The sequence below is a fragment of the Scleropages formosus genome, chromosome 10 (genome assembly GCF_900964775.1).
Source record: "Scleropages formosus chromosome 10, fSclFor1.1, whole genome shotgun sequence".
In the NCBI taxonomy this organism is placed as follows: Eukaryota; Metazoa; Chordata; class Actinopteri; order Osteoglossiformes; family Osteoglossidae; genus Scleropages; species Scleropages formosus.
In genome coordinates, this window is record NC_041815.1 from 24,433,944 (window position 1) to 24,453,152 (window position 19,209).

The window sequence follows — 19,209 nt, forward strand, 5'->3', positions numbered from 1 at the left end:
GCAACTGCAGGAGTGGGGATTCAGACTGATGTCTGACTGCAAAACACCTCTAACCAATATGCCACCTGCTGCCAGTTCTGTTTTTAAGAGTGTTTGAGTTTTCTAGTAGCTGCCAGTGGGATGCGTTGATGGTGAGCTTCTCTCAAGATGTCTTAATATCACAACAGGACCCTCCTCATCGGCCTGTTAATTGCTTGGTTTTGGTTGAAAAACATGTTTGTTTTCTCTGTAAATAGCCCTGATGCCCTTTAAGGCAAGGTTGTGCTGATCCCTGTGTTATCTAATCCATGGATGGGAATTCTGCACAAGAGGCCTCTTCCAGCTTTCTCAGTTGGTAGGAATGTGTTCCGCTGTTCACTTTTCAGGATATTTGATCGTGAGACTTTCCTGCGAGATCAAAAAGTGATGTTTCCCGAAGCTGGGTCCTGCAGTGATCGTGAATTATCTGGGCACTTGAGACTGCAGTGCCCATCTCCTGGGGTGTACATGCACGTTAGCCAGGACATTTTACTGTGTTCCCCTGAATATAGGAATTATATCCATCTAGTCAAATTTTCTGGAGAATCAGCAAGGTAGGTACAGCAGTGTTGGAAAATGTTACCACAGCCCTGCCCCTTCCTTTCTCCTTCAGTGTAGTCTGCTTGTGAGTGTGTTCAGAGTTGCACAGTTGTGTCTCTTAGACATTAAATTTGCAAGTACCTAGGTGTGTCCACTAGAACAATAAAATACTTTTTGGCACTGTTCTCCAGCATGAGCCCACCACGTTCACTAACTGAAGACCTACTGCACTGGCTCTTTGGTTGCTGAGTCAGCAAAGCACCTGTGCGCATTGGGTTGACATCAGGATGTGCTGCTGGGGAAGTTAACATTCAAAATCTATTGAAGGCGTGGCCTGCTATTGTGCGTTAATCACTCAGTTGATGGGAATGTTTTGTCGCCCTGCTCTACAGTGGGACCAGAGCATTTGTCAGGTGGTGCGTGAGGGATTCAGAGGAGGCTTTAGTGAGGGAACATGGAAACATGTTTGTGTTTTACTTTAACCTGACAGTTTCACTGCCTGATTGGTAATGCAAGAATATTCTAAATGCTGCAAATGGTAGTTCAAGGGGATCCCCCTGTCAAGCCAAACCCAGAAATTTGTAAACAGATCACCAGGAAGGAGGGCAGGACAGCGGGAGCAGCTGACTAGACATTGCAGCTACTCTTAGTCCTCAGTGTCCCCCCCCTCCTCTATTTTCCCCATCCTATTTTCCTCTGTGCCTCATCTGAGGACACTGTTGGGCTGATTGTCCTGCTTAGTTGGAAACCCATTTCAAAGCATCCAAAGGATTTCCTGCTGTGTACTTTGATGCTGTCTAAGCAAGCATGTGAAAAATGCACTAGCTGAAATGTGCGTGCTTACAAAACTTCCCTGGGCGTGAAGCTGTCCGGTGGGCGGGCCTACACTCTGAGCGCGGGCAGATGTTGGCGGAAAAGGGCGGTCACCAAATCTGCCCTTTGTTTTTCCATTTTCTATGTGATCTCTCTGCGTTAGTTGGAGGTATTGTTCATGTGCTTGCTGTTAACAGTCCAATGACACAAATGTGGCTACAGTTCACTGTTGCACTTGTCTTTCTACATGTTCCACCTTTGTAAGACCTGTGTATAGGTGTGTTTTGTGTCACCTGCATTTCTCGGTAAGCTGTGACTATGTATATAGTCATGTAGACAGGCTTTAGAACAGCTGATGTAAACAGCATCTCTGTTAACCCTGACTATTAAGGCCTTTGTTTGTTGACTAGCACAGGAATCTGTTTTTTTCAACAGCCAGCTGATATGTTAAGGAAACTGAAAAGTGAAGCTGTCAAGATGTTTTTATTGGCAAGTCATTGGCTGGAATTAAATAAACACTAACCAGCTACAGAAATTTGAACTGTGGAGGTTGGTTCAGTACATCGTGTTCAGTGTGGATGGCGGGAGCAGCCTGTAAATACCAAAAAATTGGCATAGGTGAGAAGGGAATTTCACAGTGCTGTAAGTAATCTCTCATCAGCTGAGTTAAATAGGACTTCAACACTATGGGCTTCTCCTTCACCTCTGTGATCAGTGGGTTTGTGGTCCTTCTTACACTCTTTTCTGGTCCGTTTGTGATCAGTTGTGTTTCACCCTCCCTGTTTCCCTGAGTTGTCTCCTAGATATGTTTGCTGTTGTGATGTTGCTCTGTTATGCCCCGTGCTGGTCTTGGACACACCCCCTTGGTAGCAATCTCCTGCAGTAGGTGTTCGATGCATCTCCATCCACAGATTACAGGGCTGCTCTGACTTATCATGTGAACATCATGATGGTGAGATTAGTGTTAAGTCTTGTGTGTAAATGCATGTGGTATACTCAGTTGGTTTTTTCCAATTGTACCTTTAGTTATTAGTTTTTATTGTGACATGTACCTATCTGAGCTTGGAGGTGAGTGTACGATGAAGCAAGAAAAGGGTGTCCTTAACGGTTTGGTTTTTTGACATGGTATTAAACATCATGAAATGAAACTCGGGCACCTAGAGATGAGTTCTTGCTGTCCGCTAGGGGAGATGGGACATGACTTTCTGCACTGAAATATTGAGGGTCACACCTTTGCTTTAGTAGCTCCTGTTTGTGGGACAGTTAGCCTAGCAGAGTGTTCAGCTGGAGTGGGCTGAGAAGGATATGGCGTTCTCCATGTCTATAAGACAAACAGTTTTCTTTTGTTCTGATCTGAGTCCTTTAGGATTGGTATTATTTACAATGACTAGGATTGCTGGAAGCAAGATGTTTCCTTCCCGAACCATTGAAGTAAACAATTAGGTTGGAAAGGCAAAGCCCCGTCAGCGTTTTTATTTATTTTCTGAGTACGCTTAGTGGAGTGCGTTCTGGGAAATCGTTCTTTATATGGTTTATCATTCAGTCCTAATGGCTCCAGTGCCAATAGTAGTTATTACAGATTATTACAGCCTTTAATATTTTACATTTAGGAAAAGCAAATTAAATGAGGATGAAGAAGGTTCAGTAAGGCTAAAGGTAATATTTTGTGTGAAACTGTCTGCTCTTGTGGATGCTGAGAGTTCATCAGTGTGAACATGCTGTGAATTTGGGGCTCTGCATGCATGTCTTTGTGTCTGTGTTCATCTGTGGACCTTCCAGCCCTCCATGAAAGCAAGCAAGGATCCCAGTGAAGTTGGTCCCGCAGGGCCCTATGGAGAGTATTGTGAGGAAACCAGTTTGATTACTGCATCCGAGAGTCATCCTTTGCTGGCACAGCTGTTGGGCTCATCAGAAGAGGACTATGGCATGACACCGCTGCTCCACCTCGTTACCCATCTTTTCAGCTTGCAAGGCTATTAATGAAAAACAAAGAGGGGCTACCTTCCTGTCTCGCATCCTGCTTTTCCTTTAAATAAGCCCTTGAAAAATGCACATGCCGGTGTTTAACTCTGGGAGACGGCCTCTGCCGCTGTCAGTGAGCTGCCCAAGCTGTTGTGATCCAGTTTCAGTGCTAAAAATAAAATTATTGACATCTCGAACGTGCCTTTTCTTCCTCTGTGTGAGATGGATTTCTGAAAGTAGTCCAGAAATTTTAACGGTGGGGGTGGAATTGAAGCTCGGCTGCAGGGCAGTAGTATAAGCTAAATTGGGGGGGGAGTCCTTGTTCCACCACGCACAAGCATTATAATCAAAATCATAAATAGCCTTTGGTTTTCCACCGCTCTGTCACCACTCTAATTAGTAAATTTAAAAAGCTGACATTGAGAAGTGAAATAATGGAAGTAGAAGGACTAGTTTCTTTCAGTGATTCAGGATGTGGCCAGTGGTCCAGTGCTTCTGTAAGTGTGACAAGCTTCTCTCTGCAACAGAATTGACTTTTGCAAAGTCTTAATGTTGATGGAAGTGGTGGTGGGCAGGGGGGGCAGGAATGACTGATAGCCCTTCAGAAATGTTTTGCATTTGACGCTCCTGATGAATTATTTGTACGAAGGTTATCGTTTCCCCAAGTTAAATTCTGCCTTTTCAAGATTCAGGAGTTTGTCATGTGTACAGTAAACAGTTCGTTACACCATACAATGAGTTTCTTACTCTGTGAATCCTCTCAGCAGCCTATGACATAAATTATAAGGATGTAAGGAAAAACACAAGGCATAAATCACAAATTTACAAAAATTTACTATTAGTGCAAAGTCACAAATTACAAAAATTACTGTTGGTGCAAAAATTCAAGAAATGAGGTTATATACATGTATAAAGTGTGCAGTGCGCAATGGAAACATGGAAGTCGTACATGTGCAACCAGCGACTGCCGGTATGAAGGTTCAGGTAGCCCCATGAAGCCTTTAAGGTGGTGTTTTCAGAACCCTCTGCGGTCCCCTCACAGACCTCAGTGCATCAGTGTGAAATAAATACAGGTCCTATTAAAGGCACATCTGCTAGGTGCTCTAAACAGTGCTTCTGTGCGTCCGCCTGCAGTGTTACCTTGCAGTCTTTTCAGTGTCAGCTCAAAATGTGCACCAGAATCTGTTTTTCACAACCCTATTTCAGAGGAACATAAGATTTGCACGGCACACTAGCTTTTTTGGTTGTGAATTTTCGATTCACAACCCATTTCCAAGAAGCCTGGTAGCTTTCATTTCATTTCTTTGTGGCCTTTGCATTGTCAGCTGGTAAGGTGGAGCTTGTGAGAGGTGGGGCTGGAGTGCCAGGGATTTTGGGATGGCTGAGCTTACAGTTCACTCAACTCACGTGGAATTGTTCTCCGCTTACTTTAAGGAGATAGACGGGCCACTGTTTGTCCCTGTTTGAACCCTTCAGCAGGCTCCAGATATTGGCTGTGTGCTTTGGCGTTCAAGGGATGGGGTAACATCACCACGGTGACCTCTCAGGGCTCTAAGGACTCTCCTTATGCCGTGCTTCCTTTGGTCACTCAGAACTTTGTGTAGCAATGCATATTTGCAGAAGTGAGCGGTTTTAAAGAATGATTCAAACAGAAAATCCCAATTTGAATGTAATAGTTTTAATAGTTTTCACTTTTTCTATTGCAAGACCCCTTCATGAAGGTGATGGAGTCTGATTACTGAAGAACAGGGACTAATCACAGATTGGTTTGCAGGCATAATCAGCATGGTCAAGAATGCCAGAAACACAGCTAATCGTGACAAGGAACACACACACTCACTCTTTCCACCCTCCCCTCTCCTTCAGTTCAGTTTGAGTTCAAACTCAAATGTGCTTTTCTAGCCTCACCACGCAGAGCACGATATTGCCAAAGCAACATTACAGAGCCAGAATCTCTGCAACAGTAAATACGATTGCTATCAAAAGTTAGCAGGTGATAAAACTTAAAATGTGAACCCAATGTCTAAACAGCAAAAGCTAACCCCCCCCCCCCCCCCAACCACCACCACCACCCCCGCTTCCCTCCACCGCAAACAGAGACCCTTCAGAGCCACACAAATTCACACGTTTCACTTTTTGTTATTGTCGGCCTCCTCTTTTCCCAGTAGGTTTGACACGTTTATGTTGTCTGTGTGGAGGTTAATTTGGCCCATTTGGTTCTGAAATTCTGGCAGATATTTTTTCTGTGTTTGCATGGTAGGAGGAGGAGGAAATTCATCTCTAGTGCACTGTAGTTGCTCACACTGGTCTTTCTAGTTTTTCTGATTCTTTCCTGCAGTCCCTTTATCTCATCTTCTCTCCTTTTTTCCCCCTTTTCCTGAAGACCCCCCCAGCTCTCTTGCCTTCATTCTCTTCCTCACTCCTGTTTTCTTGCCCTCCCATCTGTATTCCGCCTCTGTCCCCACCTCCCTCTTGCTGGTTCATGTGTAGCCCACCTCGTGATTCACATGCTGCAGTCTCCCACTGCTTGTGTGTGAGTGAGGGAATATGTGCGCATGTTTTTATGTGTGCGCATCTCCACATGCTGCCAGCCAAGATATCAGACTCCCTGTTCTGACATCCAGCTCAGGATCAGTCAGAACCCAATGAATATGAAGAGGACATTTGTCCTCCCTCCCCCTCAGTTTGGATTCCGCGTTTTCTGCTTCTTGTCATCCTCCACAAACTCGTACGTTGGACCTCCTATCGACTCAGATCCTGGTCACTGCAGTTTGGTTCATATTTAATGCATGGCCTTCTCTGCTGCATTGAGGTCTCAAAAGCAGAGAAGCGTGTCCCAGATCGGGCCTCGCTGAGCACATGGACTTCAATGCTTCTTCCTAATTAGCACCTCCCCCTTCATGTTCTCTTGTCTCTCAGGGACATAATCTGTTGTACAGCTCTTGAGTTGCATGTGTCAAGCACGGTGTGAGTGCCACTTGCGTGTCAGTGTCTTTTTTTATTCACATGCAGAAGACATAATAGCCTGGAAATGGCTTTTCTCCTTGGATAGCATATGAAGAGTAGTTTGCTGTAACCTTATGTGCGGTTGAATTAGCTGGAGAAAGCACAGTATTCAACCTCTTATATTTTTACTTTATTGCCATCAGAGTTGAACTTTAAGGTTTGTTATGTTCCTGTTCTCAGAGCCCATGGTCACTTTTGTCCCCTCCACCCCAGGTCGGTGACAGACCCAAGAGATGGGAAGCGCGTCGCCCTCAAAAAGATGCCTAATGTCTTCCAGAACCTCGTCTCCTGCAAGAGGGTCTTCCGCGAGCTAAAGATGCTCAGCTTCTTCAAGCATGACAACGTGAGTCTGTTTGCTGAGGAACATGTCAAGCCACGTGACCTTTCACCTCCAGGGCTCTGCAGAAGACATGAGCAGAGTTCTGCTTCTCTTCCTCTCACTTAGCTTCATCTTTAGCCATTGTACTGTTCATCCTTGTACTGTCTTTACCAGATGTTCTTTTTATGCTCAAAGTATCTATGTTAGTTTGTTCTAGATTGCTTCCATTTTTTCCTTTTACTTTAGATTGCCTATCTAGACTTCTGCAATTATTGACCTTTAACCCAAGCCCCTGAAGCTGCCTTAGTTGATTCATATCCCTGTCTGACCTCATGTTGACCCATGGTAGCTGCCCGAGAGCTACTCTGGAATTGCATTCCAAGAGAACGCTCTTGTGTGAAAGGCTTACCCTTTAGGGGTTAAAGATCAGGTGGCCCCACCCCCTGGGCCAAATCTTTGAGAGACTGCTTACCTTTTCAATATCAAGGCCCCCTCGCAATCTGTGGGCAGTGTTTTCTCCATGAGGAAAGAGAAGGGATTCTCCGTGTTCCCAAAGGACTGAAAAGCCTTTGTTGTTGTTAGTTGTGTCAAGTTTAATATAGGAGAAGGGTTCACTAAACCACTAACAGCTACTCTCAATGGCTGTGCTGGATTCATGGGTTGTCTGGCTGCAGAGTTCTACTCCACGCAGTCCTGCTGTAGATCGTCTGCCTGACTTATAGAATGGGACATGATTGCCTCGCACGCCACTGACCAACATAACCTTGTTTTCTCTCCACAGGTCCTCTCGGCCCTTGACATCCTGCAGCCCCCGCATATTGACTACTTTGAGGAGATGTATCCTAAACCTGGGCATCTGTGGTTTGCTGCACCTCTCTTTGCAGTCTATCATTAGCATTGATTTTTCAGGTCTGAACTTATGGATTGCCGTTGTCAGTTTTGTTGTTGTCATTGTTTCCATGGTGACAGCAGTAATGGCAGCAGTAGGAGTAATACAGAAGCTGTTGAACTGCTCTTTTAGTTTGTTGCTCAACAGGTGACTTTCCCAGCACTGTCTTTGCTGTCTGTTGCTGTCGACTAAATGTTGTGCTTCTAATAGGAGAAGTTAATTTCTTAAAGTGCATAATAGCTGAGAGACTTAAGAGACTCAGATTATCAGCCTGTGCCATCTGTCACCCTTGTTTGTGCAGACATTCTTAGGAGAACAGTTCAAGTAGGACCCTGGTTTCAAGAAAATGAGAGCAGTGTCCTCACTCCAGTAGCCTGTAGCTCCTGATCCTGGAGGCAATGCAGGCTGCCTGAAATGAATCCCACAGACTAGATAAGATCCGCCTTCGTGGTTGATTGAAATGTAATATGTCAACCAGGAACATGCGTGTGCATTGTAGCTGTTCAGTGATTCTGTAGGTGGCCTCCCTCACCCTGGATTTCATGATGCTCACCCACCTATTTTTTCTGCCAAATACTGAATCTCAGTCCCAGGGTCAGTATGGTAGCATTTCTCCCCCAGCTAGGTGCTCCTTGGATCTGTAGATTGCCAACGGATTTGTAGATATGCTTGTATTCGCACTCAATCCACATAGCTCAGAGGCAGAGCATCTCATGCAGGCTGCTTCAAGGGTGGGGGTGGGGTTGTTTCAGCCCCCATGCTAGCAGCTGTCCGTCAGTGCTGTCATGGTTGATCTGCTGGGCTGCACCACTGACTCACACTGACAAAACAGTTTCATTGGGCCTTTTTGCAAGGGTGCTTCAAAGCCTGAAGGGTTTTCTTCCTGCCACATTCCTCTGTGAAACTCTTATCACTTTGAGCAAAAACGCTGACAATTCCTTTTTTAGATTCCCACCACAAAAAAAGCCATATTTGTCATATTACACAGCTGGCATTTTTAATTGAGTTCTACGATATAAGTACCTTGCTCGAGAAATACATCAAAAGCAGGAAGTGGGGCTTGAACCTACAGCCTTCAAGTTCCAATTCCACATCTTAACTGCGACCTCACCTGCTGCACCATATAAAATCTAACATTGATTTTTGCATCTGGCTAATTTTCATTGGGCTCAGTTCAGATTTGGACTTTGCCTTAATTGATAAGCTATAGACTTTCAGCTTGACATGACCATAACACCATAGTGATATGCACTATGCAGCTTAATTTTAAAATGTAAAAATTTTCTAGGTTTTTGATCAGCAATATTGACTATATTAAATGAGACACATTTGCACCAAAGGCAGTTACAACTTCATCAGGTCAGGCTGGTGTTTGTCGTCGTATGTTTCATGTTTTATTTTCTTTAATTTTGAAAAGTCCCTGATGTAATTAAATTGGAAGCATAAAGATAAAGAATTTCTCATGCATGTTTGTCATTTAATAATTCATATTAGATGCTCTTCCATTTTCAGACGCCTCCAAGTGATTTGATAAGCGGCCTTTAAGCTCCTCTGAACAGCAGAGAAGGAGGAAAGAAGCAATGAAGTTCTCATTTGAGACTTACTTGATGGTATTCCTTCTGAATTTTGGAGCAATCTGAATTTAATTTGAATGATGGAAAAAAAATGAGGTTGGGGGTTTGTCGATATTAGTTGAAAGTATTAATTAGAATTCATTGTGTTTTTGTACTTAAGTTATTCAGCATGGTTGTGTTTTTTTTTTTTTTTTTTTTTTAATGGACAACAGTCTTTTTTGTTTTGTTTTGTTTTTTAAACCATTGATACCAGGCCTCCACTAACATCTACATAACGTAACAGCTTTTTTGACAACACCCATGATAACCTTTAAGTACTCTGTTGTCAGATTCCCTCCCCAGGAGTGCTGGGTCAAACACACCTCCAGCTGACTCCTGCAGACCTGCCTCTCACTACTTAGTCTGTCATTTGTCTTCTCTTCAGTGCACATGGTGCATCCTTATATTGTGTCTGTCAGACTTCTCGAGTAACACAGAGAAGTATTTAGTTGGCTTTGTGTCAAGAATGCATTTATTTTTAGCCATAGCAGTTTTTGTAAGAGAACTTCAGCTTGCTGTAATTGTTATCTCTGGTGGTAATTTTTTTAAATTAATTTTGACAAGTAATTCTTAAAAAGCTATACAAGTCATTTGAAGCTAGAAAGACTCATGATTTGCTCATATTGTTTTTGGTGTTATTTTTTTTAAAGCTGGTTCTGCCGTTCAGCTCACTGTTCTTTGTGTACCAGTGCGAATAACAGTTCCTAGGAACATGAACTTGAATCAGTCTGAGATGTCAAGATGCATTTCTGATCTTACGGTTTACATTCTGATAAAAGCCGGAGTACCATCATCTGGCTATTGTTAGTTTTTGGGGGAATGCTGTTCTGGGTTACCAGAACCCTGCCCACATCTTGCCATGCATAAGATGACATGCATAAGAGGATATGAATGTAAAGCTTGTCAAATTACACCACTTAAGATGAATGTGCTGCAGTAGTAGTGTGTTTGTCACAGGTTAGTAGACAAAATCACATATTCAGCTTGGCTACAGCTGAAGGACAACTAAAGAGTGAACTTCACACAGTGCCCTTATGATAGAGGATATGTAAAATAAAGGTGTGCCAGGTTTAATTAAGAGTGGAAAAACACTAACAGCAGTTTTGTCTCATCCCGTAGGACTCAGAGAAACAGTTTAATTAGCACTAAGCAAAGCTCATTCTCATTGCGCTGTTGATTGTGCTTTTTGCTTTTACAGGGGAACAGCAGTGAGGTTTGCTTCTTTTCCTTTCTGTTGCATGTCATCAACACTTGGCTTTTTGCATTTAAGGACAAAATGAAGAATTTCTTCACTCGTCTTGCTTTTTGGTAGAAGAAATGAGCATGCTTTGTGAGATCATGCAGTTAGCACCTACTCTCTAGGGGTCCAATATGTTGCACTAGTAGTGAAGATGGATAGCTTGAACAATATCTAGTAAAATGATTTTTCATTTTTAAACATTCACCATTAAATGGGGAATATATATTGCCTTGAACTCAGTTGTAGATCCAAGTATTTATTATTGACTAATGAAATACTGGCAGGACACCTTCAGTGGCTTCCATAGTTACTTGTTATGATGAGTTTGAAGCAGATTTGGATGTGATGGTGCCACAAACTAATGGGTGGTCTGGTGACAGTCAGTCACCCCTGAGGTACCGATACCATGTCTGTCACATGGCAAAGAGCAGCTCCTTGTTGCCTCCCCGTGCTATTAACAGTCGTGTAATGGAGCAGAGGGACAGTGAGAGAGGACACGGGGGCTCTTCTGCTACCTTGGCTGGGTAAGCTGCTTTAGTTGACATGGTAACTGTTTAGTTGAAGTACCTGGGAAGTCAAAAGATTTTAAAAAAAATAGTGGAATAAATGGAGAGCTGTGTGGAATAAGGATAAGCACTTGTCATGGCCTATAGCGAAGAAGCCCTCTTTAGCCCCCCAGGCCAAGACAAGCCTTGAAGACAAACTCTCAGGCAGTGTGTGAAGTACAGTACCAGTTTGCCCTTCCCCCAGCTCTCTAATACCTGCAAGGGTGTGTTGTGGTGGTGGTGTCCTCTCCAGCCCTTCCAGTGGAGAGGAGGACCAGGAAGATGTTCAAGTGGGAGTTATAAAGGAGCAGTAACAAATCATTTGCATGGCACTGCAACAGCACAGCACACGAGGCAAAAGTCCTGTGATTATTTTATGTTTATCTGCTCAGCAATCAGGCTTGTGCAGGGTGTGCACAGGCAGCCACGTGTCACCTGCACACGAGACAGCCATACAGGGTGTCCATGTCCTCATCCTCCTGGCAGTGCTTGGTCTGTGGACCCGAGTAGTGCGTGCCATAATTTCATCCCCTGCCCTGCTTTGAGACAAAAGCTCATGACCCAAGTGTCACATGGAGAATGGTTTCTGACAAAGAGGATTGCACAAAGCCAGGTTCACTGTCCATTGTGTTCAGCATAGCGATTTGTCCTTAAACAACAACCCCCCCATGCCATGCTGGTGGAACTGCGAGCAGCAGAGTGAACGATGAGGCAGTGCTGTGGTGAGATCAGCACTAATCACTCTGTCACCCCCTGCTCCCACACACCATGTGCAAAGCCCTCCGCCACTTGCAGGCTTACTGGGAAGCCAACAGGCCCAGCAATGGCTGCTTCTTGCTGACGGTGCCAGATTGCTGGATGGGCCTGAAAGTGCAGCTGTGGCACGGATCAGGTATGGCACGCTGTGTCACGTATTATATGTCATCGAATTCCGAATGGGTGGAATCAGGAGGTGGGCAGGTGGGTAAAGGGCTGATCCAAGGAAGGAGCAAGATGTGTGTCATGAGAAATATCTGGAGATCCCATTTGGCTTCAGGCGATGAAAGTGACACAGTGACTGATTAACAAACACCCCAGTAGGTGTGTAAATTTTATAGGACCATCAAAAAGTTGTATAATCCTTTATGCTTTACCTTGTAGATAAGGCTCTGAGCAACATACATTATGCGTATATATCCTGTATTTATGGGTCTCCTATTTTGTGTGTTTCACTCCCACTCTTACACATCAGGTATCGAACCGCTAAGCTGCCTAGGTGTCTTTAGGTTTGCTTGAAAATATTCATGTTACAGTTTAAATATGATCAACCTAGCTTCTTCACTTTTTTATTCCAGCATCGAGCCTTTAAGGATGTGTAACTGTAGTTTGTGGTCAGTGTGGTCTGATGCTCTGTTCACGTATTCCCGTTTCTTGGTCTGAGAGCTTATAATGGCGAACCTTCCCCTCAGTGCTCCATTAGCAGCGACAGAGTCGAGCAATTGTCCTGTTACCCAGAGGGCTGTGTGTGGGGAGAAGCTTTTCGTGACCTGTTCTCCTCTTGTGGCCCGTGGGAATGCTAAGAGTAGACGCGGTGTCCATTGAACTTATTAATGTGACCAAGAAGAACGAAAGCCAGTTGGGGAATCGGGGGCACTGGGTGCAGGCATGACCAAGTGGTCATTAATTGCCCCTACAACCATGGGCTGTGTACCTGTCTCCAGCTGACTGTTGGTCTGTCTACTGTAATGAGTGGGCTCACCAGTGCCCCCCCTCCCCCTTCTGTGCTGGGCTGTGAGCCACTATCTCTCCAGTGCTGGTTCTGTGGTTCTGTCTCCCTCCCCCACACTGGCCTCTGAAGGGCCCCATTGTGAACACCCCCCCCCCCCCCCCCCCCCCCTCTAGTGCCTCCCTGCCTCTCCTGTGTGTGTGTGTGTGTGTGTTCTTTTCCTTTGCCCCCTCCTTGACTCACCACCCTTACCAGCTATGTGGTTACGGAGCTGATGCAGAGCGACCTTCACAAGATCATCGTGTCCCCACAGCCCCTCAGCTCAGACCACGTCAAAGTCTTTCTGTACCAGATATTGCGAGGTGAGGATCTCTGGTCATGGACACACACACACAGAAAGGGCTTCTCTAAATGCAGGAAGGGATCTATACTCAGACACTTTTCTTTGTTTCTTTCATCCACACTCCTTATTCAGTAATTAATAGGTGTGATTAGTGAAAATGACAGTGTTTATAGAAGCGTACAGAGCTCCTCTTCCTAACAGGATACTTAGAAGAATCATATTGAGTTGTTAGTCATTATTGTTATTGCTAATTTTAACAACAGTTTAAATGGTACTGATTTTTTTTGGCAGGTGTTCCATTTCTTTTTTCCATGTATAAAACAATTCCCTTTGGCTCTTCCAACAAAAGACAGAGTTTGTCATAAGAGTTGTTCAGACATGTCAAGTGCTCTCTGTGAATCTCCCCACTCACCCCCCCCATCCCACCCTGATTATAAACATCCAGCACTAAGTCTCTTGATGTCACCTGTCCAATCTGCTCCCCAGGACTGAAGTATCTGCACTCGGCCGGCATTTTGCACAGAGACATCAAACCAGGAAACCTCCTTGTGAACAGCAACTGTGTGCTTAAGGTGGGTGCACCTGAGCAGTTGCCATCCTCATAGATGCTGGCACCTCCAAGTCAGCATGCTTGCACTCCTGCTGTGTGGAAGTGGGTGCTTGTTTGGTGCAAATACTGACTGTGAGTCAGGTGTTACAAACGTTTGTGTGTGCTCCCATGTGGGTGGTCAGAGATGGGTGTTCTGATCTTGTTCTCTCTACATTTTGTTTTTCTTGAGCTGTTGTGTAAAATACACACCTACCAGACAACCTGCTCTTTTACTCTTGCCCAAGTGGACAGATTCTTAACAAGCAGACACATGGTTTTCAATTAACATTCCACTGATCCATGTGAGCTTCTGGGCTGCAGCACCACACATTACAGGCCACTGTTTATGCCACTCTCTGTGTCAGGAGGTCAGTGAAATCCATCCGGTCTTTATAATTTTTACAGAACCACTTTCTTAAATGCTTTCCTTTGCACGTCTGGGATCTTTGGTCTCTCACTATTAGGTAGAGGCTTGTGTTCCTCTGGAAGGCATTCAGGCACTTTGTTTTTGATTTTGCACCAAGTGGTAGATGAAGCCCACAATAAGCTTACAGAAACAGAGCCAGAGAGTAGTCTTTTGGGGGGTTGATGAGGTGTGCTGCTAGGCTCTGGAGGAGGATCCTTCACTCAACTAGGCTAATTGCTCCACTTGAAGTTGAGGGTTTCTTCTTCTACAATTCTGTTTTAATGGTGGTCTACACGTCATCAGTTTTCTTCTCAACATATACTCCAAAGTATGCTTCGTATATATGTGCACATTTGTTCAGATACACATATGTACATTTTTGCATTTATTAATGCTCAGCCAAGGCTTTATTTTATAGCCAATGCTTTTCTCCAAAGCAACGTACAACTCAGAATAAACAAATGCATTTTACTAACAGATAGAGAGATAAAGATGTAGACAAGCAATTCATAATGCACAGTCAAATACCATCATATATTATATTACAAATGGCTGCGTATACAATTGACAAGAAATTTTTTGACAGATGATGTACATGTGTATATTGGTGTGCCTGTATGGGCATAAGACTCCTCACTGTGTTCCAACTGCGTTCTCTATTGGTCATGTAATCTGTACTGTGTTGAAAGTTATTTTCCAAAAATAACAGCCCCCAGTTGATGTTTGCCTTTGCTTGCATGCATGAGGGGACTATTCCGAGAGATGTGCAAATGAAGTCGAGCACCAATTACTTCCCTTATTTCCTTTCCTTTCTTTTGGTTATACATGGCTAACGTGCAGTGGGAAATCCAAATTAGCACAAGTAATTTGCATAGATCAGGTCGTCTGAAGGCAGACCCTAGTGGAATCACGCATCTCTTTAGGGAGAGTGGCTGATGTAGTGTTTCTGTGCTAAACTGAGTGTGGTTCCATCACAGAGGGTCATTAGTCATGCACTGCAAACTGCTTAATGTCTCCTCCCTCCCAGCTGTGGAAACCAAAATCAAACAGTACCTTGAAAATGTTCCAGCACTGCCTTTACCTCCCACTGTGTCTGCAAAGAGTGGATTCACTATTGACTCTCCCCAGTGGACCTTTGTGACCTGCCCAGTGTGTTCAACCTTTCTGTTGTGCAGATATCAAAGGAGCCAGTAGAGGTTATGAGTCATAGCAGATAGTTTTTAAAAAAAACAACCAGAGACAAGCCAGCTCTTGATCTTATGCTGACAGACCTACAAAAGCACTGTAGCAAACAGTCCATGGGTGATCCTTGACTTGGTTGAGTGGTTGTAACAAGTGACTGGGTAACTAGTCTGAAGAAAAGATAACCATGAAGGTGCTGAATAGGCATGGTTCTCAAGTGCAGGTTAATAGATCACTCAAACTGAAAGCAGGGATGCGCTGTTACTAGATGCTCAGAGTGGCTGACGCAGTGAAGGCAACATGCCTTGAAGGCAGCCACAAGTTACACATTAAAATGAGGAATAAAGTGAACATTAAAGGCAGTTTTTTGTTTTTCACATCTGACTTTTCAGTATGTGGACATACAGGGGGGTGGCTCAGGAAATAACTGCTTTGGTTTTACAAAAATCATATTCGCAACACACCATGGATAAGTGTACAGGTCAAACCGAAACGATTTGAAGTTTAAATTGCTGTTGAAAAGTTGAAAGGGAGGTACTACAGAGAGAAGTTTACCCAACTGAAGAACCCTAAACAGTTAAATTCTGACCATCCAGAATTATATTTAACCACCTTAGTGCAGAAGATGACAACTGCTACATATTCCAACTTTTAAAAACCTCTTGTCACAATTCCACATCCCTTAACTAGGTCTGTCATAGCTCTCCTGCTCGCTAATCATCTTGCCTTGGGAGATAAAAATTGAACACCTGTTAAAGAAAAAAATCTGCAAGCTTTGATAACAGCAGCAGCAGACTTATCAGAGGGTTTGCATGTTACCTTAAAACACTGAAGGTTGAAATGAGTACATCACAGGACCAAGGTAAAGTCTCTCCAGTGTGGTAAGTGATTACCACTTAAGTGCAAGTTTTCTTCTCTTAGAAACAAAAGCCCCATTTCAGGTTGGATTCAAATGAAGTGGGACATGATACACAGATCCTAAGGGATTGTCAGTAGCCTCTTTCCCACAAAACATCAGCAGCTAATCTTGGTAATAAGGAAACTATTAAAAGCCTGGTTCTTATAGATTTTTCAGAAGCAATTACCATGTTCCTCACGCAATGGCAGTCACAGGTAACTGTCTAAAAACTCTGAACCACTGCCTTGGGTGTATACCTTTCTCAACCACAAAAGAAATGCCTAAACATGTTAGTTCCCAGTGGAACTGTACATCAAATAAGGTCCCTTGTGGGTTCCCTTGGAAAAAAAACACATTTTGAGAGTGAATAATTTAATTTTGGAGTTTGGGGGTATTAGAGTAAGTACCATAGGGAACTATTCTTGTACCTGTGCTATATATATATATATATATATATATCTCCCACCCATAAATGAGAAAATGGCAAGGTCCCTGGACAGTACTTGCTAAAACTTAGCTCCATCTCAGTCAGATAGACTAACATGAGGCAGAACCATAAGAAATGTACAGTGATGCCAGTTTTGCAAATGCCCCACTACTTCCACTTGAGCAAAATATCACGGAAAGGTCATATCATGAAACTTTGGCATGTGGTAATTGAACAGACATGTTCATAATAATAATTTAAAAATCCAAGATTGTAAGTATTTTTGTATACTTTGAATCGTACCAGATCTTATCCAAAGTTCTTAAAAGCTCAGTGCCTTCAAGATCACGCTCAGTTCTGATGACATGATCTTAAAGACATCCAAGAATTTGGACTTTGCATCTTTGTACTGCAGCAGAGACATGACCCTGACAATCTGGACAAACATCAGTGCACATGATTTAGTAAACTGTAGTAAACAGGCTTTAAACAAAGAGGGAAGATCTGTCTGGAATCAGCACATGATGGAACAGATAGTTTGAGCAAATGAGGTTCAATTCATACTATTTCTAAGTAGTCAATCTATTTAATTTTATTTCTGATTTATCCTAGGAAGTAAAACTGTACCCTTTCTTATATAACATATGGGACTTCTTGTAGTATATCATAGAGAAAACCTTTACATGAGTTAAAATGTGCACATGTATGTGCATAACATTGTAAGTGGCTCCGCACAAGGTAAATGTGAGTACACCTGTCTGTAGCTGGACTGTATGTAGATGTGATGGTTTACCTTTGTCTGGCCCAAATGACAGATCTGTGATTTTGGCCTGGCCCGGGTGGAGGAGCTGGATGAGTCTCGCCACATGACCCAAGAGGTGGTCACCCAGTACTACCGGGCCCCAGAGATCCTCATGGGGAGCCGGCACTACTCCAACGCGATCGACATCTGGTCTGTGGGTTGCATCTTTGCTGAGCTGCTGGGCCGCCGTATCCTCTTCCAGGCTCAGAGTCCCATCCAGCAGGTTAGTGTAAACCACTATTTTAGTGCCGACTAAAAGTAAAAGTAGCAGCCGTTGCTGTTCTAGTGCCAATGGCCATGACCGTTACCCAATCTCTTTCCACCGGCCTAAACTGCTTCAGTAAAAATGTTCATTTATTAAAAAATGTGTAAATTTGTGAGCCGTTTCAGTCGCTATGGGTGAAAGCAATAAAACAATTTTAGCTGAAAAATGTCCTATTTCATTAAATGGATGGTTACGGTCGTACTTTCAGACTGCTAATTTCAGTATTTTGGCTGTAATATATTCACAATACATTTAATTTTTGGGGTAAGCCTAGTGGAGAGTTTTCAAAGATAAAAAATTGTTTCAGTTCATATTCTGTTGCATTTTCTTTCATAACTTGTTTTCAGTTTGGTGAACGCAACCTGTGTTTATCCACCAAGCTGATGGAGTTTAACGGGAGCGTGGAACATCCTCGTTCAACTCACATCCACAGTATTTTCAGCTGTTGTCTGGTGTTCTTGAGTTAAAAAACAATGTTCATTGCACATGCTTATGCGATGAACTAATGAGCAGTCAGCACTGAATAGTCATTTGTGGAGACCACATATCCATAAGTCATTTTAAAATGGGTTTAATGTGAATGAACTTTTTAAAATTGTAGCTATAACCAGATGTTTTTACAGAACCTAGCCATCAGACGGATCAAGGGAGGTCTGTATTAAACTTTTAGTGACTGTGGTTGAGAGGTAAAAATTAGTTTGGAGTTGAGAACAGGACTCCCTTTCCCCATGTCATTTGAAGGTTAAGGAGCAGTGTATACCACTGATATATTTGAGCAAATGAGATACCACTGTATACTGTTTCGAAGTAGTCAGTCTTTAGTGTACTTAATTTTGGTATTTAAATTGAATTGTGGAATGACTTTCAGTAACTGTTCCACTGATGATGTGTTATGATCATCAGTGATGTGTTAATTCCCCGTTCACTGCTGTATACATGCAGAATTTCATAACTCATAATTAATATACACAAATGTACACAGCTGTAAACAGATACAGCACACACACTGTTCAGTGTGTGTTTTAATATTTTGCTTTATACTCCTGACATTTAGCTGTAGATATATTTTCAGTGCTGTAAAACCTCTTGTCTTACTGCTTTAATAACCCTTACAAAAAGATTTTTATGTGAATTGTTTCTCCTGTTTGAAATGAGGCCACGGTTGCAGGCCTCCTTGCGCTGGGTATATAGATATATGTGGAAACCTTGGACTTCATTCCACCTTCACTCTCGGTGTTTATTACGACACCTTTTTGAAGCATAGGGCTCTTCCTAGGAGAGGAGAGCCCTTTGTTCTATAAATATCCCCTCTGCAGTGCATGTGAGACCTGTGCCTGCCCCCCCAACCCTCTCTGAAGCATCCCCCCCACCATACATCTCCCCTGTTCATCTCCAGCCTTCAGTGTGAATGCACCACGGCTCTATTTTTTGTGTTCTTTCTGTTTGTTTGCTTGGGTAATTGTGCCGCATTTTCCTCAGCAACAGCTTTAGGGTTTCTGCATTTGTGTTCAGTTTGTTTATTGAATATCTACACTGCTAATTTGTTTTGGTGGGTACAGTGCAGCTGTGTGCCGTTTATTTGCGTGCTGTTCGAACAAGCTGATGGATCTGAAATGGATACCTCATTCTTTGCTCTATTAATATTTC

General features: G+C 43.3%; 1 protein-coding gene across 1 annotated transcript in view; it reads left to right on the plus strand.

Annotated features, from left to right (window-relative positions):
* Positions 1 to 19,209, plus strand: part of nlk2 (nemo-like kinase, type 2) — a 45,673-nt gene that overhangs the window by 13,854 nt on the left and 12,610 nt on the right. The window contains exons 2-6 of the mRNA XM_029255773.1: positions 6,553 to 6,682; positions 7,440 to 7,495; positions 12,906 to 13,012; positions 13,480 to 13,565; positions 17,311 to 17,520. Coding sequence (XP_029111606.1) covers positions 6,553 to 6,682; positions 7,440 to 7,495; positions 12,906 to 13,012; positions 13,480 to 13,565; positions 17,311 to 17,520 — 589 coding nt within the window. The remainder of the gene's footprint in view (positions 1 to 6,552; positions 6,683 to 7,439; positions 7,496 to 12,905; positions 13,013 to 13,479; positions 13,566 to 17,310; positions 17,521 to 19,209) is intronic.